This window comes from Blennius ocellaris (assembly GCF_963422515.1).
Source record: "Blennius ocellaris genome assembly, chromosome: 1".
NCBI lineage: Eukaryota > Metazoa > Chordata > Actinopteri > Blenniiformes > Blenniidae > Blennius > Blennius ocellaris.
In genome coordinates this window covers 37280986-37305307 of record NC_137650.1, presented here as the reverse complement: position 1 = coordinate 37305307, position 24322 = coordinate 37280986, and the positions used below count along the sequence as shown (strand labels likewise).

The 24322-nt window shown below is 37.6% G+C and overlaps 2 protein-coding genes across 3 annotated transcripts in view; one reads left to right on the top strand and one right to left on the bottom strand.

Annotated features, from left to right (window-relative positions):
- Nucleotides 1–3601, top strand: part of otog (otogelin) — a gene marked incomplete at its 5' end in the record, with an annotated part of 62857 nt that extends 59256 nt beyond the window's left edge. The window contains 2 exons of the mRNA XM_080498512.1: nt 878–957; nt 3387–3601. Coding sequence (XP_080354638.1) covers nt 878–957; nt 3387–3587 — 281 coding nt within the window. The remainder of the gene's footprint in view (nt 1–877; nt 958–3386) is intronic.
- Nucleotides 3602–23346: 19745 nt separating this feature from the next.
- The window catches only part of dtwd1 (DTW domain containing 1), a 5398-nt gene continuing 4422 nt past the window's right edge, over nt 23347–24322 (bottom strand). Inside the window, exons 5-6 of one of the 2 annotated variants that reach the window (XM_080498998.1) lie at nt 23558–23793; nt 23347–23460 (exon numbers count right to left, since the gene is read on the bottom strand). In XM_080498998.1, coding sequence (XP_080355124.1) covers nt 23564–23793 — 230 coding nt within the window. In that variant the 3' untranslated portion in view covers nt 23347–23460; nt 23558–23563. Of the gene's footprint in view, nt 23794–24322 lie in introns of both variants that reach the window. The other variant, XM_080498997.1, reaches the window with a different exon arrangement.

The following is a 24322-nucleotide window of genomic DNA, read 5'->3' as shown; positions in this document are numbered from 1 at the left end:
GTTAATCTGGTGTTAAACCGGTGTTAATCTGGTGTTAATCTGGTGTTAAACTGGTGTTAATCTGATGTTAATCTGATGTTAATCTGGTGTTCATCTGGTGTTAAACCGGTGTTAAACCGGTGTTAATCTGGTGTTAATCTGGTGTTAATCTGGTGTTAATCTGGTGTTAATCTGATGTTAATCTGATGTTAATCTGGTGTTAATCTGGTGTTAAACCGGTGTTAAACCGGTGTTAATCCGGTGTTAATCTGGTGTTAAACCGGTGTTAAACCGGTGTTAATCTGGTGTTAATCTGGTGTTAAACCGGTGTTAAACCGGTGTTAATCTGGTGTTAATCTGGTGTTAAACCGGTGTTAAACCGGTGTTAATCTGGTGTTAAACTGGTGTTAATCCGGTGTTAAATTGATGTTAATCTGGTGTTAAACTGGTGTTAAACTGGTGTTAATCCGGTGTTAAATTGATGTTAATCTGGTGTTAAACTGGTGTTAAACCCGTGTTAAACATCCCATAATGCAAAGTCATGATATGTCAGGGTTTCCTGGCTGCAGTTCGACAGATATTATAGAACGTGACAGAATATATACATGAAAAGAACAAATGCCTCATCGCCTCTTTCAGTTTTCTCAACTTTTGTCAAAGGAGCATTTTTATTTCTTTGTTGTCTTGATTATTTCCAAACACAATCTAATCCCCTCTAACGGCATGAATAATCCCGTCGACATGAAGTTTCTGTTTCTTTGTGCTTTTTAGAGCCGAACTTGTTGCTGAAAGTCTTTTGATCTTTCTCGTGATCGTCTCCATGACGACCGTCTGTCGTCTGCTGTGAAGACGCTTGTTTGTTGTGATGATGGTTTGCTGTTGTTTGTGATGTGAGCAGGTAAAGAAGACGGGAAGTCGTGTCAGAAGGTGACGGTCAGAATGACCATCAGGAAGAACGACTGTCGCAGCAACAGACCCGTACGTCTTCTCTCGTTCTGGCCTCAAATAGACCAACTGCACTTTGACGGAACATTCTAGAAGAACCAGAATAAGAACAAGAGAACAAGAATAAGAATAAGAACAAGAATAAGAACAAGAACAAGAGAATAAGAACAAGAATAAGAACAAGAATAAGAATAAGAATAAGAACAAGAACCAGAACCAGAATAAGAACAAGAATAAGAACAAGAACAAGAGAATAAGAACAAGAATAAGAACAAGAATAAGAATAAGAATAAGAACAAGAATAAGAACAAGAGAATAAGAACCAGAACTAGAACCAGAACCAGAACAAGAATAAGAATAAGAACAAGAATAAGAACAAGAGAATAAGAACAAGAACAAGAGAATAAGAACAAGAATAAGATAATAAGAATAAGAGAATAAGAACAAGAATAAGAACAAGAACAAGAGAATAAGAACAAGAATAAGATAATAAGAATAAGAACAAGAATAAGAACAAGAACAAGAGAATAAGAACAAGAATAAGAACAAGAATAAGAGAATAAGAACAAGAATAAGAACAAGAACAAGAGAACAAGAATAAGATAATAAGAATAAGAGAATAAGAACAAGAGAATAAGAACAAGAACAAGAGAATAAGAACAAGAATAAGAGAATAAGAACAAGAGAATAAGAACAAGAATAAGAGAATAAGAACAAGACCAAGAACAAGAGACTAAGAATAAGAGAACAAGAACAAGACCAAGAACAAGAGACTAAGAATAAGAGACTAAGAACAAGACTAATGTATTCAAGGTTTCCAGGTCCTCATTGATTCTCCTCCATTAGAATATTGGATCATAGGAGCTACATTCAGAATCTGCTGTGTCTGTGTGAGCTAGACTGGCTCCGCCCACACACGCCCATCTGTGGGAAGAGGAGGAAGTACTTCCTCTCGTGGTGCCATGTGCCATTGTGGGTGGAGTCAAAGGGGAGCAGCCTACCTTGACTGTGATTGGCTGAACCCTCGATGACACTTTAGAGGGTTTGATTCTGATTGGCTGCTTGGAGCAACACACTTTTTAAGAGAGAGAGAGAGAGAGAAAGAGAGGTAGAGGTAGAGAGATAGAGAGAGAGGTAGAGAGAAAGAGAGGTAGAGAGAGAGAGAGGTAGAGAGAAAGAGAGGTAGAGGTAGAGAGAGAGAGGTTGTTAGAGGTAGAGAGAGAGAGAGGTAGAGAGAGGTAGAGAGAGAGAGAGAGGTTGAGAGAGGTAGAGGTAGAGAGAGAGAGGTAGAGAGAGGTAGAGAGAAAGAGCGGTAGAGGTAGAGAGAGAGAGAGGTAGAGAGAGAGGTAGAGAGAGAGGTTGAGAGAGGTAGAGAGAAAGAGCGGTAGAGGTAGAGAGAGAGAGAGGTAGAGAGAGAGGTAGAGAGAGAGAGGTAGAGAGAGAGGTTGAGAGAGGTTGAGAGAGAGAGAGAGAGAGGTAGAGAGAGAGAGAGAGAGAGGTAGAGAGGTAGAGAGAAAGAGAGGTAGAGAGAAAGAGAGGTAGAGAGAAAGAGAGGTAGAGAGAGGTAGAGGTAGAGAGAGAGAGGTAGAGAGGTAGAGAGAGTTAGAGGTAGAGAGAGAGAGGTAGAGAGAGGTAGAGGTAGAGAGAGAGAGGTAGAGAGAGGTAGAGAGAGGTTGAGAGAGGTAGAGGTAGAGAGAGAGGTAGAGAGAGAGGTAGAGAGAGGTAGAGGTAGAGAGAGAGAGGTAGAGAGAGAGAGGTAGAGAGAGAGAGGTAGAGGTAGAGAGAGAGAGAGGTAGAGAGAGAGAAAGAGAGGTAGAGAGAGAGAGGTAGAGAGAGAGAGGGAGAGAGAGAGAGAGAGAGAGGTAGAGAGAAAGAGAGGTAGAGAGAGAGAGAGGTAGAGAGAGAGGGCTTGAGAGAGGTAGAGGTAGAGAGAGAGAGGTAGAGAGAGGTAGAGAGAGAGAGGTAGAGGTAGAGAGAGAGAGGTAGAGGTAGAGAGAGAGAGAGAGAGGTAGAGAGAGGTAGAGGTAGAGAGAGAGAGGTAGAGAGAGGTAGAGGGAGAGAGAGAGAGAGGTAGAGGTAGAGAGAGAGAGGTAGAGAGAGGTAGAGGTAGAGAGAGAGAGAGGGGTAGAGAGAGGTTGAGAGAGGTAGAGGTAGAGAGAGAGGTAGAGGTAGAGAGAGGTAGAGAGAGAGAGGTAGAGGTAGAGAGAGAGAGGTAGAGAGAGAGAGAGAGAGAACGAGAACACACAGTCTTCACTTCTGGGGCGTCGGTCCAGGTCTGGAGATGGTCAGTACTGCTGGAGGACCTTGAAGAGGTGTAGTCCAGCAGGTGCAGTCCAGCAGGTGTAGTCCAGCAGGTGTAGTCCAGCAGGTGTAGTCCAGCAGGTGTAGTCCAGCAGGTGTAGTCCAGCAGGTGCAGTCCAGCAGGTGCAGTCCAGGTCCTGACGTCCCCCCTGTGTCCTCAGGTCAACATGGTGTCCTGTGACGGGAAGTGTCCCTCCGCCAGCATCTACAACTACAACATCAACACGTACGCTCGCTTCTGCAAGTGCTGCAGGGAGACGGGGCTGCAGCGCCGCATGGTGCAGCTCTACTGCAGCAGCAACGCAACCTGGGTCCCCTACCAGGTCCAGGAGCCCACCGACTGCTCCTGCCAGTGGTCCTGACCCCGTCCCCCTGGTCCCCCTCAACCCTCTGGTCCCAGTCCCTCTGGTCCCTCTGAACCCAGGCCCCCTGGTCCCCCTCAACCCTCTGGTCCCAGTCCCTCTGGTCCCTCTACACCCAGTCCCCCTGGTCCCCCTCAACCCTCTGGTCCCTCTGGTCCCAGTCCCCCTGGTCCCTCTAGTCCCCCTCAACCCTCTGGTCCCTCTGAACCCAGGCCCCCTGGTCCCCCTCAACCCTCTGGTCCCAGTCCCTCTGGTCCCTCTAAACCCAGTCCCCCTGGTCCCCCTCAACCCTCTGGTCCCCCTGGTCCCTCTGGTCCCAGTCCCCCTGGTCCCTCTGGTCCCCCTCAACCCTCTGGTCCCAGTCCCCCTGGTCCCCCTCAACCCTCTGGTCCCTCTGGTCCCAGTCCCCCTGGTGCCTCTGGTCCCCCTCAACCCTCTGGTCCCCCTCAACTCTCTGGTCCCTCTGGTCCCCCTCAACCCTCTGGTCCCCCTCAACCCTCTGGTCCCCCTCAACCCTCTGGTCCCTCTGGTCCCAGTCCCCCTGGTCCCTCTGGTCCCCCTCAACCCTCTGGTCCCCCTGGTCCCCCTGGTCCCTCTGGTCCCCCTGGTCCCAGTCCCTCTGGTCCCCCTCAACCCTCTCCTCCTGTAACAGACACTGTGAGGATCAGAACCAGACGACGTTGAAGAAGAAGAAGAAGAAGAACAAATAGAAGAAATACTGAGCTGTGATTGGCTGGAGAACTGGTGACTGAAGAGGTTGCTTGGCTGCCCCTGCTGGTGGCAGCTGGTACTGCACCAGGTGACCTGGAGGGACAGGTGACCTGGAGGGACAGGTGACCTGGGGGGACAGGTGACCTGGAACACCAGGTGACCTGGGGGGACAGGTGACCTGGAGGAACAGGTGACCTGGAGGGACAGGTGACCTGGGGGGACAGGTGACCTGGGGGGACAGGTGACCTGGGGGGACAGGTGACCTGGGGGGACAGGAAGCTCACTTTTCCCTGAGAGAAAGAGTGTGACGAAGCCCAGCGTCCTCTGTACTATTATTATTTAAAAGAATCTATTTTTAGCTGCGAGCAAATTAAATGTAGAGTTTTGTGTGTTAGTTTGCTTTGATGGTCTTTGATCTGGAAGTTCTCGTCTCGGCTCCGGCTGCTTCTACACAATAAAGATGAAACACGTTCAGCAGCTGGAAACATCTGCCGCTTTCTAAACATCTCGTCTCTCTTTTGTTTGAAAATCGCAACTGCTTTCAAAATGCATACTATCTTTAAGTTCAAGGGGACAAATAGGACCGTTTGTGCTAAAATAGTTTGTCAACTAAGATCAAAGAAAAGGGCTAAAGATGGTTAAAAGGTAACGAGGCTCAACGGCTTTGAAGGTCAAGCAGCAATAACAGGGAAAAGAATGAAATGGTTAAAACGGCGAGACGACTTGAATTTTAAATGGCTGAAGTTATCAACTGTTACAAAGGACAAGAAAAGTCAAATTCCTACAAATTAAAATGGTTACATTTGTAAAAATGAGCTTTAAAATAAATGAAATGGCCAAAATGACTAGAAACAAAAGAAACATGGCGGAAATCAAACAGTTCAGAGGAAATCTAGAAAGAGAAGTGAACAAACTGTCTAAAAGGGGCTAAAACACTACAAACTGGTTAAATGTCCACCAGTGAAACATGTTCTAGATATATTAGAGTATTTAATACTCTGAGCCCTTTTCAACATTCAATTTGTTTTACACACAAACGGGAACTTATTGAAATTCACTAAAACGGTTGAGTTGTTTTCTAACGACGGGAATGTGGAGCCGAGCTGACAGGACTGTCTCCTCCTTTAAACTCCTTTAATCACTTTAAACTCCTTTAATCACCTTTAAACACCTTTAAACACCTTTAAATACCTTTAAACATCTTTAAACACCTTTAAACACCTTTAATCACCTTTAAACTCCTTTAAACACCTTTCAACTCCTTTAATCACCTTTAAACACCTTTAATCACCTTTAAACATCTTTAAACACCTTTAAACACCTTTAAACATCTTTAAACACCTTTAAGCACCTTTAAACACCTTTAAACACCTTTAAACATCTTTAAACACCTTTAAACATCGTTGAACACCTTTAAACACCTTTAAACACCTTTAAACATGTTTAAACACCTTTAAACATCTTTAAACACCTTTAAACACCTTTAAACATCTTTAAACATCTTTAAACACCTTTAAACATCTTTAAACACCTTTAAACACCTTTAAACACCTTTAAACATCTTTAAACACCTTTAAACATCGTTGAACACCTTTAAACATGTTTAAACACCTTTAAACATCTTTAAACACCTTTAAACATCTTTAAACACCTTTAAACACCTTTAAACATCTTTAATCACCTTTAAACACCTTTAATCACCTTTAATCACCTTTAATCACCTTTAAACACCTTTAAACACCTTTAAACATCTTTAAACACCTTTAAGCACCTTTAAACACCTTTAAACACCTTTAAACATCTTTGAACACCTTTAAACACCTTTAAACATCTTTAAACACCTTTAAACACCTTTAATCACCTTTAAGCACCTTTAATCACCTTTAAACACCTTTAAACATCTTTAATGACCTTTAAACACCTTTAAACACCTTTAATCACCTTTAAGCACCTTTAAACACCTTTAAACATCTTTAAACATGTTTAAACACCTTTAAACATCTTTAAACACCTTTAAACATCTTTAAACACCTTTAATCACCTTTAATGACCTTTAAACACCTTTAAACACCTTTAATCACCTTTAAGCACCTTTAAACACCTTTAAACATCTTTAAACATGTTTAAACACCTTTAAACATCTTTAAACACCTTTAAACACCTTTAAACACCTTTAAACATCTTTAAACATGTTTAAACACCTTTAAACATCTTTAAACACCTTTATACACCTTTAAACATCTTTAATCACCTTTAAACACCTTTAAACACCTTTAAACATCTTTAAACATGTTTAAACACCTTTAAACATCTTTAAACACCTTTAAACATCTTTAAACATCTTTAATCACCTTTAAAAACCTTTAAACACCTTTAAACATCTTTAAACATCGTTGAACATCTTTAAACACCTTTAAACATCTTTAAACATGTTTAAACACCTTTAAACATCTTTAAACACCTTTAAACATCTTTAAACATCTTTAAACATCGTTGAACACCTTTAAACACCTTTAAACACCTTTAAACACCTTTAAACATCTTTAAACATGTTTAAACACCTTTAAACATCTTTAAACACCTTTAAACACCTTTAAACATCTTTAATCACCTTTAAACACCTTTAAACACCTTTAAACATCTTTAAACATCGTTGAACATCTTTAAACATCTTTAAACATCTTTAATCACCTTTAAACACCTTTAAACACCTTTAAACATCTTTAAACACCTTTAAACACCTTTAAACATCTTTAATCACCTTTAAACACCTTTAAACACCTTTAAACATCTTTAAACATCTTTAAACATTGTTGAACATCTTTAAACACCTTTAAACACCTTTAAACATCTTTAAACACCTTTAAACATCTTTAAACACCTTTAAACATCTTTAAGCACCTTTAAGCACCTTTAAACATCTTTAAACACCTTTAAACACCTTTAAACATGTTTAAACACCTTTAAACACCTTTAAACACCTTTAAACATCTTTAAACATCTTTAAACATCGTTGAACATCTTTAAACACCTTTAAACATCTTTAAACATCTTTAAACATCGTTGAACATCTTTAAACATCTTTAAACACCTTTAAACACCTTTAAACATCTTTAATCACCTTTAAACACCTTTAAACACCTTTAAACATCTTTAAACATCTTTAAACATTGTTGAACATCTTTAAACACCTTTAAACACCTTTAAACATCTTTAAACACCTTTAAACATCTTTAAACACCTTTAAACACCTTTAAACACCTTTAAACACCTTTAAACATCTTTAAACACCTTTAAACACCTTTAAACATGTTTAAACACCTTTAAACACCTTTAAACACCTTTAAACATCTTTAAACATCTTTAAACATCGTTGAACATCTTTAAACACCTTTAAACATCTTTAAACATCTTTAAACATCGTTGAACATCTTTAAACACCTTTAAACACCTTTAAACACCTTTAAACATCTTTAAACATGTTTAAACACCTTTAAACATCTTTAAACACCTTTAAACACCTTTAAACACCTTTAATCACCTTTAAGCACCTTTAATCACCTTTAAACACCTTCAAACATCTTTAATGACCTTTAAACATCTATAAACACCTTTAATCACCTTTAATGACCTTTAAACATCTTTAAACACCTTTAATCACCTTTAAGCACCTTTAATCACCTTTAAACACCTTTAATCACCTTTAAGCATCTTTAAGCACCTTTAAACACCTTTAAACATCTTTAAACATCTTTAATCACCTTTAAACACCTTTAATCACCTTTAAACACCTTTAAACATCTTTAATGACCTTTAAACATCTATAAACACCTTTAATCACCTTTAATGACCTTTAAACATCTTTAAACACCTTTAATCACCTTTAAGCACCTTTAATCACTTTTAAACATCTTTAAACACCTTTAATCACCTTTAAACACCTTTAAGCACCTTTAAACACCTTTAAACACCTTTAAACATCGTTGAACACCTTTAAACACCTTTAATCACCTTTAAACACCTTTAAGCACCTTTAAACACCTTTAAACACCTTTAAACATCGTTGAACACCTTTAAACACCTTTAAACACCTTTAAACATCTTTAAACACCTTTAAACATCGTTGAACACCTTTAAACATCTTTAAACATGTTTAAACACCTTTAAACATCTTTAAACACCTTTAAACACCTTTAAACATCTTTAATCACCTTTAAACACCTTTAAACACCTTTAATCACCTTTAAGCACCTTTAATCACTTTTAAACATCTTTAAACACCTTTAAACACCTTTAAACATCTTTAAACATGTTTAATCACCTTTAAACACCTTCAAACATCTTTAATGACCTTTAAACATCTATAAACACCTTTAATCACCTTTAATGACCTTTAAACATCTTTAAACACCTTTAATCACCTTTAAGCACCTTTAATCACCTTTAAACACCTTTAATCACCTTTAAGCATCTTTAAGCACCTTTAAACACCTTTAAACATCTTTAAACATCTTTAATCACCTTTAAACACCTTTAATCACCTTTAAACACCTTTAAACATCTTTAATGACCTTTAAACATCTATAAACACCTTTAATCACCTTTAATGACCTTTAAACATCTTTAAACACCTTTAATCACCTTTAAGCACCTTTAATCACTTTTAAACATCTTTAAACACCTTTAATCACCTTTAAACACCTTTAAGCACCTTTAAACACCTTTAAACACCTTTAAACATCGTTGAACACCTTTAAACACCTTTAAACACCTTTAAACATCTTTAAACACCTTTAAACATCGTTGAACACCTTTAAACATCTTTAAACATGTTTAAACACCTTTAAACATCTTTAAACACCTTTAAACACCTTTAAACATCTTTAATCACCTTTAAACACCTTTAAACACCTTTAATCACCTTTAAGCACCTTTAATCACTTTTAAACATCTTTAAACACCTTTAAACATCTTTAAACATGTTTAAACACCTTTAAACACCTTTAAACACCTTTAATCACCTTTAAGCACCTTTAATCACCTTTAAACACCTTTAAACATCTTTAATGACCTTTAAACATCTATAAACACCTTTAATCACCTTTAATGACCTTTAAACATCTTTAAACACCTTTAATCACCTTTAAGCACCTTTAATCACCTTTAAACACCTTTAAGCACCTTTAAACACCTTTAAACATCTTTAAACACCTTTAAACACCTTTAAACATCTTTAAACGCCTTTAAACATCTTTAGTCCCCTTTAAACACCTTTAAGCATCTTTAAACACCTTTAAACATCTTTAAACATCTTTAAACATCTTTAAACATGTTTAAACACCTTTAAACATCTTTAGTCCCCTTTAAACACCTTTAAGCATCTTTAAACACCTTTAAACATCTTTAAACATCTTTAAACATCTTTAAACATGTTTAAACACCTTTAAACATCTTTAGTCCCCTTTAAACACCTTTAAACATCTTTAAACACCTTTAAGCACCTTTAAACACCTTTAAACACCTTTAAACATCGTTGAACACCTTTAAACACCTTTAAACACCTTTAAACATCTTTAAACACCTTTAAACATCGTTGAACACCTTTAAACATCTTTAAACATGTTTAAACACCTTTAAACATCTTTAAACACCTTTAAACACCTTTAAACATCTTTAATCACCTTTAAACACCTTTAAACACCTTTAATCACCTTTAAGCACCTTTAATCACTTTTAAACATCTTTAAACACCTTTAAACACCTTTAAACATCTTTAAACATGTTTAATCACCTTTAAACACCTTCAAACATCTTTAATGACCTTTAAACATCTATAAACACCTTTAATCACCTTTAATGACCTTTAAACATCTTTAAACACCTTTAATCACCTTTAAGCACCTTTAATCACCTTTAAACACCTTTAATCACCTTTAAGCATCTTTAAGCACCTTTAAACACCTTTAAACATCTTTAAACATCTTTAATCACCTTTAAACACCTTTAATCACCTTTAAACACCTTTAAACATCTTTAATGACCTTTAAACATCTATAAACACCTTTAATCACCTTTAATGACCTTTAAACATCTTTAAACACCTTTAATCACCTTTAAGCACCTTTAATCACTTTTAAACATCTTTAAACACCTTTAATCACCTTTAAACACCTTTAAGCACCTTTAAACACCTTTAAACACCTTTAAACATCGTTGAACACCTTTAAACACCTTTAAACACCTTTAAACATCTTTAAACACCTTTAAACATCGTTGAACACCTTTAAACATCTTTAAACATGTTTAAACACCTTTAAACATCTTTAAACACCTTTAAACACCTTTAAACATCTTTAATCACCTTTAAACACCTTTAAACACCTTTAATCACCTTTAAGCACCTTTAATCACTTTTAAACATCTTTAAACACCTTTAAACATCTTTAAACATGTTTAAACACCTTTAAACACCTTTAAACACCTTTAATCACCTTTAAGCACCTTTAATCACCTTTAAACACCTTTAAACATCTTTAATGACCTTTAAACATCTATAAACACCTTTAATCACCTTTAATGACCTTTAAACATCTTTAAACACCTTTAATCACCTTTAAGCACCTTTAATCACCTTTAAACACCTTTAAGCACCTTTAAACACCTTTAAACATCTTTAAACACCTTTAAACACCTTTAAACATCTTTAAACGCCTTTAAACATCTTTAGTCCCCTTTAAACACCTTTAAGCATCTTTAAACACCTTTAAACATCTTTAAACATCTTTAAACATCTTTAAACATGTTTAAACACCTTTAAACATCTTTAGTCCCCTTTAAACACCTTTAAGCATCTTTAAACACCTTTAAACATCTTTAAACATCTTTAAACATCTTTAAACATGTTTAAACACCTTTAAACATCTTTAGTCCCCTTTAAACACCTTTAAACATCTTTAAACACCTTTAAGCATCTTTAAACACCTTTAAACACCTTTAAACATCGTTGAACACCTTTAAACACCTTTAAACACCTTTAAACATCTTTAAACATGTTTAAACACCTTTAAACATCTTTAGTCCCCTTTAAACACCTTTAAGCATCTTTAAACACCTTTAAGCATCTTTAAACACCTTTAAACACCTTTAAACATCGTTGAACACCTTTAAACACCTTTAAACACCTTTAAACATCTTTAAACACCTTTAAACACCTTTAAACATCTTTAATCACCTTTAAACACCTTTAAACACCTTTAATCACCTTTAAGCACCTTTAATCACCTTTAAACACCTTTAAACATCTTTAATGACCTTTAAACATCTATAAACACCTTTAATCACCTTTAATGACCTTTAGACATCTTTAAACACCTTTAATCACCTTTAAACATCTTTAAACATGTTTAAAGATGTTTAAACACCTTTAAACACCTTTAAACATCTTTAAACACCTTTAAACACCTTTAAACATCTTTAAACATGTTTAAACACCTTTAAACACCTTTAAACATCTTTAATCACCTTTAAACACCTTTAAACATCTTTAAACATGTTTAAACACCTTTAAACACCTTTAAACATCTTTAAACATGTTTAAACACCTTTAAACACCTTTAAACATCTTTAATCACCTTTAAACATCTTTAAACATCTTTAAACATCTTTAAACACCTTTAAACATCGTTGAACACCTTTAAACACCTTTAAACACCTTTAAACATCTTTAAACATGTTTAAACGCCTGTAAACATCTTTAGTCCCCTTTAAACACCTTTAAGCATCTTTAAACACCTTTAAACATCTTTAAACATCTTTAAACATCTTTAAACATGTTTAAACACCTTTAAACATCTTTAGTCCCCTTTAAACACCTTTAAGCATCTTTAAACATGTTTAAACACCTTTAGACACCTTTAAACATCTTTAATCACCTTTAAACACCTTTAAACACCTTTAAACATCTTTAAACATGTTTAAACACCTTTAAACACCTTTAAACACCTTTAATCACCTTTAAGCACCTTTAATCACCTTTAAACACCTTTAAACATCTTTAATGACCTTTAAACATCTATAAACACCTTTAATCACCTTTAATGACCTTTAAACATCTTTAAACACCTTTAAACACCTTTAAGCACCTTTAAACACCTTTAAACATCTTTAAACACCTTTAAACATCGTTGAACACCTTTAAACACCTTTCAACACCTTTAAACATCTTTAAACATGTTTAAACACCTTTAAACATCTTTAGTCCCCTTTAAACACCTTTAAGCATCTTTAAACACCTTTAAACATCTTTAAACATCTTTAAACATCTTTAAACATGTTTAGTCCCCTTTAAACACCTTTAAACACCTTTAAGCACCTTTAAACACCTTTAAACATCTTTAGTCCCCTTTAAACACCTTTAAACACCTTTAAGCACCTTTAAACACCTTTAAACATCTTTAAACACCTTTAAACATCGTTGAACACCTTTAAACACCTTTAAACACCTTTAAACATCTTTAAACATGTTTAAACACCTTTAAACATCTTTAGTCCCCTTTAAACACCTTTAAGCATCTTTAAACACCTTTAAGCATCTTTAAACACCTTTAAACACCTTTAAACATCGTTGAACCCCTTTAAACACCTTTAAACACCTTTAAACATCTTTAAACACCTTTAAACACCTTTAAACATCTTTAATCACCTTTAAACACCTTTAAACACCTTTAATCACCTTTAAGCACCTTTAATCACCTTTAAACACCTTTAAACATCTTTAATCACCTTTAAACACCTTTAAACACCTTTAATCACCTTTAAGCACCTTTAATCACCTTTAAACACCTTTAAACATCTTTAATGACCTTTAAACATCTATAAACACCTTTAATCACCTTTAATGACCTTTAAACATCTTTAAACACCTTTAAGCACCTTTAAACACCTTTAAACATCTTTAGTCCCCTTTAAACACCTTTAAACACCTTTAAGCACCTTTAAACACCTTTAAACATCTTTAAACACCTTTAAACATCGTTGAACACCTTTAAACACCTTTAAACACCTTTAAACATCTTTAAACATGTTTAAACACCTTTAAACATCTTTAGTCCCCTTTAAACACCTTTAAGCATCTTTAAACACCTTTAAGCATCTTTAAACACCTTTAAACACCTTTAAACATCGTTGAACCCCTTTAAACACCTTTAAACACCTTTAAACATCTTTAAACACCTTTAAACACCTTTAAACATCTTTAATCACCTTTAAACACCTTTAAACACCTTTAATCACCTTTAAGCACCTTTAATCACCTTTAAACACCTTTAAACATCTTTAATCACCTTTAAACACCTTTAAACACCTTTAATCACCTTTAAGCACCTTTAATCACCTTTAAACACCTTTAAACATCTTTAATGACCTTTAAACATCTATAAACACCTTTAATCACCTTTAATGACCTTTAGACACCTTTAAGCACCTTTAATCACCTTTAAACACCTTTAAACATCTTTAATGACCTTTAAACATCTATAAACACCTTTAATCACCTTTAATGACCTTTAGACATCTTTAAACACCTTTAATCACCTTTAAGCACCTTTAATCACCTTTAAACATCTTTAAACACCTTTAAACATCGTTGAACCCCTTTAAACACCTTTAAACACCTTTAAACATCTTTAAACACCTTTAAACACCTTTAAACATCTTTAAACATGTTTAAACACCTTTAAACATCTTTAATCACCTTTAAACACCTTTAAGCATCTTTAAACACCTTTAAACATCTTTAAACACCTTTAATCACCTTTAAACATCTTTAAACATCTTTAAACACCTTTAATCACCTTTAAACACCTTTAAACATCTTTAAACACCTTTAATCACCTTTAAGCATCTTTAAGCACCTTTAAACATCTTTAAACATCTTTAAACACCTTTAAACACCTTTAAACATCTTTAAGCACCTTTAATCACCTTTAAACATCTTTAAACATCTTTAAACACCTTTAAACACCTTTAAACATCTTTAAACACCTTTAATCACCTTTAAGCACCTTTAATCACCTTTAAACATCTTTAAACATCTTTAAACACCTTTAAACACCTTTAAACATCTTTAAGCACCTTTAATCACCTTTAAACATCTTTAAACATCTTTAAACACCTTTAAACACCTTTAAACATCGTTGAACACCTTTAAACACCTTTAAACACCTTTAAACATCTTTAAACATGTTTAAACGCCTTTAAACATCTTTAATCACCTTTAAACACCTTTAAGCATCTTTAAACACCTTTAAACATCTTTAAACATCTTTAAACATCTTTAAACATGTTTAGTCCCCTTTAAACACCTTTAAACACCTTTAAGCACCTTTAAACACCTTTAAACATCTTTAGTCCCCTTTAAACACCTTTAAACACCTTTAAGCACCTTTAAACACCTTTAAACATCTTTAGTCCCCTTTAAACACCTTTAAACACCTTTAAGCACCTTTAAACACCTTTAAGCACCTTTAAACACCTTTAAACATCTTTAAACACCTTTAAACATCGTTGAACACCTTTAAACACCTTTAAACACCTTTAAACATCTTTAAACATGTTTAAACACCTTTAAACATCTTTAGTCCCCTTTAAACACCTTTAAGCATCTTTAAACACCTTTAAGCATCTTTAAACATCTTTAAACACCTTTAAACATCGTTGAACACCTTTAAACACCTTTAAACACCTTTAAACATCTTTAAACACCTTTAAACACCTTTAAACATCTTTAAACATCTTTAAACACCTTTAAACACCTTTAAACATCTTTAAACACCTTTAAACACCTTTAAACATCTTTAAACACCTTTAAACACCTTTAAACACCTTTAAACATCTTTAAACACCTTTAAACACCTTTAAGCATCTTTAAACACCTTTAAACACCTTTAAACATCGTTGAACACCTTTAAACACCTTTAAACACCTTTAAACATCTTTAAACATCTTTAAACACCTTTAAACACCTTTAAACATCTTTAATCACCTTTAAACACCTTTAAACACCTTTAAACACCTTTAAACATCTTTAATGACCTTTAAACATCTATAAACACCTTTAATCACCTTTAATGACCTTTAGACATCTTTAAACACCTTTAATCACCTTTAAGCACCTTTAATCACCTTTAAACATCTTTAAACACCTTTAAACATCGTTGAACCCCTTTAAACACCTTTAAACACCTTTAAACATCTTTAAACACCTTTAAACACCTTTAAACATGTTTAAACACCTTTAAACATCTTTAATCACCTTTAAACACCTTTAAGCATCTTTAAACACCTTTAAACATCTTTAAACACCTTTAATCACCTTTAAACATCTTTAAACATCTTTAAACACCTTTAATCACCTTTAAACACCTTTAAACATCTTTAAACACCTTTAATCACCTTTAAGCATCTTTAAGCACCTTTAAACATCTTTAAACATCTTTAAACACCTTTAAACACCTTTAAACATCTTTAAGCACCTTTAATCACCTTTAAACATCTTTAAACACCTTTAAACATCGTTGAACCCCTTTAAACACCTTTAAACACCTTTAAACATCTTTAAACACCTTTAAACACCTTTAAACATCTTTAAACATGTTTAAACACCTTTAAACATCTTTAATCACCTTTAAACACCTTTAAGCATCTTTAAACACCTTTAAACATCTTTAAACACCTTTAATCACCTTTAAACATCTTTAAACATCTTTAAACACCTTTAATCACCTTTAAACACCTTTAAACATCTTTAAACACCTTTAATCACCTTTAAGCATCTTTAAGCACCTTTAAACATCTTTAAACATCTTTAAACACCTTTAAACACCTTTAAACATCTTTAAGCACCTTTAATCACCTTTAAACACCTTTAAACACCTTTAAACACCTTTAAACACCTTTAAACATCTTTAAACACCTTTAATCACCTTTAATCACCTTTAAACATCTTTAAACATCTTTAAACACCTTTAAACATCGTTGAACACCTTTAAACACCTTTAAACACCTTTAAACATCTTTAAACATGTTTAAACGCCTTTAAACATCTTTAGTCCCCTTTAAACACCTTTAAGCATCTTTAAACATCTTTAAACATCTTTAAACATGTTTAAACACCTTTAAACATCTTTAGTCCCCTTTAAACACCTTTAAACATGTTTAAACACCTTTAAACATCTTTAAACACCTTTAATCACCTTTAAGCACCTTTATTCACCTTTAAACATCTTTAAACATATTTAAGCACCTTTAATCACCTTTAAACATCTTTAAGCACCTTTAAACATCTTTAAACATCTTTAAACATCTTTAAACATCTTTAATCACCTTTAAACACCTTTAAACATCTTTAAACATCTTTAATCACCTTTAAACACCTTTAAACATCTTTAAACACCTTTAAACACCTTTAAACATCTTTAAGCACCTTTAATCACCTTTAAACACCTTTAAACATCTTTAAGCACCTTTAATCACCTTTAAACATCTTTAAACATCTTTAAGCACCTTTAATCACCTTTAAACATCTTTAAACATCTTTAAACATCTTTAAACATGTTTAGTCCCCTTTAAACACCTTTAAACACCTTTAAGCACCTTTAAACACCTTTAAACATCTTTAGTCCCCTTTAAACACCTTTAAACACCTTTAAGCACCTTTAAACACCTTTAAACATCTTTAGTCCCCTTTAAACACCTTTAAACACCTTTAAGCACCTTTAAACACCTTTAAGCACCTTTAAACACCTTTAAACATCTTTAAACACCTTTAAACATCGTTGAACACCTTTAAACACCTTTAAACACCTTTAAACATCTTTAAACATCTTTAAACACCTTTAAACACCTTTAAACATCTTTAAACACCTTTAAACACCTTTAAACGTCTTTAAACACCTTTAAACACCTTTAAACACCTTTAAACATCTTTAAACACCTTTAAACACCTTTAAGCATCTTTAAACACCTTTAAACACCTTTAAACATCGTTGAACACCTTTAAACACCTTTAAACACCTTTAAACATCTTTAAACATCTTTAAACACCTTTAAACACCTTTAAACATCTTTAATCACCTTTAAACACCTTTAAACACCTTTAAACACCTTTAAACATCTTTAATGACCTTTAAACATCTATAAACACCTTTAATCACCTTTAATGACCTTTAGACATCTTTAAACACCTTTAATCACCTTTAAGCACCTTTAATCACCTTTAAACATCTTTAAACACCTTTAAACATCGTTGAACCCCTTTAAACACCTTTAAACACCTTTAAACATCTTTAAACACCTTTAAACACCTTTAAACATGTTTAAACACCTTTAAACATCTTTAATCACCTTTAAACACCTTTAAGCATCTTTAAACACCTTTAAACATCTTTAAACACCTTTAATCACCTTTAAACATCTTTAAACATCTTTAAACACCTTTAATCACCTTTAAACACCTTTAAACATCTTTAAACACCTTTAATCACCTTTAAGCATCTTTAAGCACCTTTAAACATCTTTAAACATCTTTAAACACCTTTAAACACCTTTAAACATCTTTAAGCACCTTTAATCACCTTTAAACATCTTTAAACACCTTTAAACATCGTTGAACCCCTTTAAACACCTTTAAACACCTTTAAACATCTTTAAACACCTTTAAACACCTTTAAACATCTTTAAACATGTTTAAACACCTTTAAACATCTTTAATCACCTTTAAACACCTTTAAGCATCTTTAAACACCTTTAAACATCTTTAAACACCTTTAATCACCTTTAAACATCTTTAAACATCTTTAAACACCTTTAATCACCTTTAAACACCTTTAAACATCTTTAAACACCTTTAATCACCTTTAAGCATCTTTAAGCACCTTTAAACATCTTTAAACATCTTTAAACACCTTTAAACACCTTTAAACATCTTTAAGCACCTTTAATCACCTTTAAACACCTTTAAACACCTTTAAACACCTTTAAACACCTTTAAACATCTTTAAACACCTTTAATCACCTTTAATCACCTTTAAACATCTTTAAACATCTTTAAACACCTTTAAACATCGTTGAACACCTTTAAACACCTTTAAACACCTTTAAACATCTTTAAACATGTTTAAACGCCTTTAAACATCTTTAGTCCCCTTTAAACACCTTTAAGCATCTTTAAACATCTTTAAACATCTTTAAACATGTTTAAACACCTTTAAACATCTTTAGTCCCCTTTAAACACCTTTAAACATGTTTAAACACCTTTAAACATCTTTAAACACCTTTAATCACCTTTAAGCACCTTTATTCACCTTTAAACATCTTTAAACATATTTAAGCACCTTTAATCACCTTTAAACATCTTTAAGCACCTTTAAACATCTTTAAACATCTTTAAACATCTTTAAACATCTTTAATCACCTTTAAACACCTTTAAACATCTTTAAACATCTTTAATCACCTTTAAACACCTTTAAACATCTTTAAACACCTTTAAACACCTTTAAACATCTTTAAGCACCTTTAATCACCTTTAAACACCTTTAAACATCTTTAAGCACCTTTAATCACCTTTAAACATCTTTAAACATCTTTAAGCACCTTTAATCACCTTTAAACATCTTTAAACATATTTAATCACCTTTAAACACCTTTAAACATCTTTACACACCTTTACACATCTTTAAACATCTTTAAACATATATATATATATATATATATATATATATATATATATATATATATATATATATATATATATATATATATATATATATATATATATATATATATATATATATATATATATATATATATATATATATATACATACCACAGCTGAGGTGGCTCGGGCATCTATTTCGGATGCCCCCCCGGGCGCCTCCCCAGGGAGGTGTTCCGGGCATGTCCCTCCGGTAGGAGGCCTCGGGGCAGACCCAGGACACGCTGGAGGGACTATGTCTCTCTATGGCCTGGGAACACCTGGAGGGACTATGTCTCTCTATGGCCTGGGAACACCTGGAGGGACTATGTCTCTCTATGGCCTGGGAACACCTGGAGGGACTATGTCTCTCTATGGCCTGGGAACACCTGGAGGGACTATGTCTCTCTATGGCCAGGGAACGCCTGGAGGGACTATGTCTCTCTATGGCCTGGGAACACCTGGAGGGACTATGTCTCTCTATGGCCAGGGAACGCCTGGAGGGACTATGTCTCTCTATGGCCTGGGAACACCTGGAGGGACTATGTCTCTCTATGGCCAGGGAACGCCTGGAGGGACTATGTCTCTCTATGGCCTGGGAACACCTGGAGGGACTATGTCTCTCTATGGCCTGGGAACACCTGGAGGGACTATGTCTCTCTATGGCCTGGGAACGCCTGGAGGGACTATGTCTCTCTATGGCCTGGGAACACCTGGAGGGACTATGTCTCTCTATGGCCTGGGAACGCCTGGAGGGACTATGTCTCTCTATGGCCTGGGAACACCTGGAGGGACTATGTCTCTCTATGGCCTGGGAACACCTGGAGGGACTATGTCTCTCTATGGCCTGGGAACACCTGGAGGGACTATGTCTCTCTATGGCCTGGGAACACCTGGAGGGACTATGTCTCTCTATGGCCTGGGAACACCTGGAGGGACTATGTCTCTCTATGGCCTGGGAACACCTGGAGGGACTATGTCTCTCTATGGCCTGGGAACACCTTGAGAGCTGGAGGACAGTCTAGGTGAGGGGAGTCTGGGCCACTCTGCTCAGACTGCTGCCTCCGCGACCCGGCCTGGATAAGCGGTAGACAATGGATGGATGGATGGATATATATATATATCAGCACCTGCACCTCCTCCTCCAGCCTCCGTCTCCTCCACACTGAGGGCCTGCACCTCCTCCTCCACAACAAGTGAAGGAATGGTTGCTGGTTGAACGCCAGCTGGAAAGGGAGCGAGGAAGTCTGCTAGTTTGAATCCTGGGACGTACAGAAGCTCGTAATAATCATTTAACCGTGGCCTTCAGGAGACGGTCCAGTAGGAGAGTGTGTGTGTGTGTGTGTGTGTGTGTGTGTGTGTGTGTGTGTGTGTGTGTGTGTGTGTGTGTGTGTGTGTCCTGCAGTACAGGGACAGTAAAGGTCCCCGCTGCACAAGAGGACCCCAAGTCCCTCACCGCCGGCCTGCCGGTCCTGGAGGTGTGGAAGTCCAAACAGGTCCGGGAGTCCTGGTCCTCTCCTTAACAAAGCCTCTGGAGCCGCGTGGCGCCGTGTGGCGCCGCGTGGCGCCGCTCAGCGTGAAGTGACGTTTCCTCCTGAACTCCAGGTGATGGTGATGAAGCGCACCCTGGTGGTGATGAAGCGCACCCTGATGGTGATGAAGCGCACCCTGATGGTGATGAAGCGCACCCTGATGGTGATGAAGCACACCCTGATGGTGATGAAGCACCCTGATGGTGATGGTGCGCACCCTGGTGGTGATGAAGCACACCCTGATGGTGATGGTGCGCACCCTGATGGTGATGAAGCGCACCCTGATGGTGATGAAGCGCACCCTGATGGTGATGGTGCGCACCCTGGTGGTGATGAAGCGCACCCTGATGGTGATGAAGCACACCCTGATGGTGATGGTGCGCACCCTGATGGTGATGAAGCGCACCCTGATGGTGATGAAGCGCACCCTGATGGTGATGGTGCGCACCCTGATGGTGATGAAGCACACCCTGATGGTGATGAAGCGCACCCTGATGGTGATGAAGCACACCCTGATGGTGATGGTGCGCACCCTGATGGTGATGAAGCGCACCCTGATGGTGATGAAGCGCACCCTGATGGTGATGAAGCACACCCTGATGGTGATGAAGCACACCCTGATGGTGATGAAGCGCACCCTGATGGTGATGGTGCGCACCCTGGTGGTGATGAAGCGCACCCTGATGGTGATGAAGCACACCCTGATGGTGATGGTGCGCACCCTGATGGTGATGAAGCGCACCCTGATGGTGATGAAGCGCACCCTGATGGTGATGGTGCGCACCCTGATGGTGATGAAGCGCACCCTGATGGTGATGAAGCGCACCCTGATGGTGATGAAGCACACCCTGATGGTGATGGTGCGCACCCTGATGGTGATGGTGCGCACCCTGATGGTGATGAAGCGCACCCTGATGGTGATGAAGCGCACCCTGATGGTGATGAAGCGCACCCTGATGGTGATGAAGCGCACCCTGATGGTGATGGTGCGCACCCTGATGGTGATGAAGCGCACCCTGATGGTGATGAAGCGCACCCTGATGGTGATGGTGCGCACCCTGGTGGTGATGAAGCGCACCCTGATGGTGATGAAGCGCACCCTGATGGTGATGAAGCGCACCCTGATGGTGATGGTGCGCACCCTGGTGGTGATGAAGCGCACCCTGATGGTGATGAAGCACACCCTGATGGTGATGGTGCGCACCCTGATGGTGATGAAGCGCACCCTGATGGTGATGAAGCACACCCTGATGGTGATGAAGCGCACCTTGATGGTGATGAAGCGCACCTTGATGGTGATGAAGCGCACCCTGATGGTGATGAAGCGCACCCTGATGGTGATGAAGCGCACCCTGATGGTGATGAAGCGCACCCTGATGGTGATGAAGCGCACCCTGATGGTGATGGTGCGCACCCTGATGGTGATGAAGCGCACCCTGATGGTGATGAAGCGCACCCTGGTGGTGATGAAGCGCACCCTGGTGGTGATGGTGCGCACCCTGATGGTGATGAAGCACACCCTGATGGTGATGAAGCGCACCCTGATGGTGATGAAGCGCACCCTGGTGGTGATGAAGCGCACCCTGATGGTGATGAAGCGCACCCTGGTGGTGATGAAGCGCACCCTGATGGTGATGAAGCGCACCCTGATGGTGATGAAGCGCACCCTGATGGTGATGGTGCGCACCCTGATGGTGATGGTGCGCACCCTGATGGTGATGGTGCGCACCCTGGTGGTGATGAAGCGCACCCTGATGGTGATGAAGCGCACCCTGATGGTGATGAAGCGCACCCTGATGGTGATGGTGCGCACCCTGATGGTGATGAAGCGCACCCTGATGGTGATGGTGCGCACCCTGGGCCTGGACAACCCCGTCTTCTACAAGTCCAACACGTCCACGTTGCTGGGGGACGCCAAGAAGACCTGCGACCGCCTGCAGGCCGAGACCCGGGAGGTCTACTGCTAGCGGAGGTCTACTGCTCGCGGAGGTCTACTGCTAGCGGACGTCTACTGCTAGCTACCCACTGATGCTGCTAATCTGACCACGTCAACAACAGTGCGGTTGTTGTTGTTGTTGTTGTTGTTGTGTTCAGACTCGCAGGGGCTTCAAGGGTCAGGGTGCGTCTGGTTAACGTATTTATTTGGTTTGTAACAAATGTGAGGTTATTAAAGTGGAAAATATTCATAATATGACTTTGCTGAAGATAAAAGGACGAGAATTTCTCAAATGCAAAAGTGGATTAGTTTAAAATAAAGTATTTACCGTGTTTTTATTCTTTTTCCTCAGTTTGTCCTACTTTGGCCATTTTAGCTCTTTATAGCGGCTGTTAGCATAGCGTTAGCTCTGTTAGCGCATTGTTAGCACAGCATTAGCTTTGTTAGCAAGTTGACCATCATTGGATTGTTTTTTACAAATTTTACAACCATTTGAACTGTTTTGCAGTAGTTTTGATTATTTGATCTGCTTTTAGCGATACGAGCTGTTTTGATTGATCCTTTATTCATCTCGCCAACGGAGAAATGTAATTATTTATGAAATTAATTCATGTATCTATTTATGTTTTTAATCCAGGAGATTCGACCATTTTGAAGAATTATCTGCACATCAAATCAGAAATTTCCATTGAATTTACTGAAAGTGTCACACAGGTTGAAGACGCCTGGTCTGAACTGTGAGTTCTTAGTGTTTCCACTTGATATATAGAAATCTAGATATATCTGTAATAAGAGTTGAAACCAGGAAGAAAAACCATGAGATGAACATGAAATACACTTCTTTATGTTGGTCACCATCTGATTCCAGTCAGGAGCCGGAACCGTAACAAAACATTCCTTGGTTTGATTCAAACAACAGCTTCAAGCTTCGTGTTTACAAATCCTGTGAATAATAAATACAAAGCGTTAAAAAAAAAAAAAAAAAAAACACCCAGGAGCTCCGAGGACCTGCAGGAAGCGTCGGTCCGGCCCGCCCCCACCTCCGCTCAGGTCTTCCCCGCCAGCCTCTTGGCCTTGTTGACGACGGAGTGCAGGAAGGTGTAGAAGAAGAGCAGGTTGTCGTACTCGCCGCCGTACGGCTGCAGCAGGCCCAGCTGGTGGAAGTCCTTCAGGAAGTAGTAGATGGCCTCGATGGTGGCCAGGTAGCTGTCCGGCTTGCCCTTCTGACGCCGCCAGAAACACGTCGTCCTGCTCTTCAGCTCCACCTGCAGCAGCCCTACGGCGGAACGGCAAACGTCAAACGTCATGTCAAGTCAAACGTCAAGCGTCACGTCAAAGGTCACGTCACATCAACCGTTACGTCAAAGGTCACGTCACGTCAAAGGTCATGTCACATCAACCATCACGTCAAGTCAAACGTCACATCAAAGGTCACGTCAAAGGTGTCAAGTCAAACGTTACGTCAAAGGTCACGTAGCGTCAAAGGTCACGTCAAAGGTCACATCATGTCAAAGGTCACGTCAAAGTTCAAAGGTCACGTCAAGTCAAAGGTCACGTCACGTCAAAGGTCACGTCACGTCAAAGGTCATGTCACGTCAAAGGTCACGTCAAGTCAAACGTCAAGCGTCACGTCAAAGGTCAAGCGTCACGTCAAAGGTCACGTCAAGTCAAAGGTCACGTCACATCAACCGTTACGTCAAAGGTCACGTCACGTCAAAGGTCATGTCACATCAACCATCACGTCAAGTCAAACGTCACATCAAAGGTCACGTCAAAGGTGTCAAGTCAAACGTTACGTCAAAGGT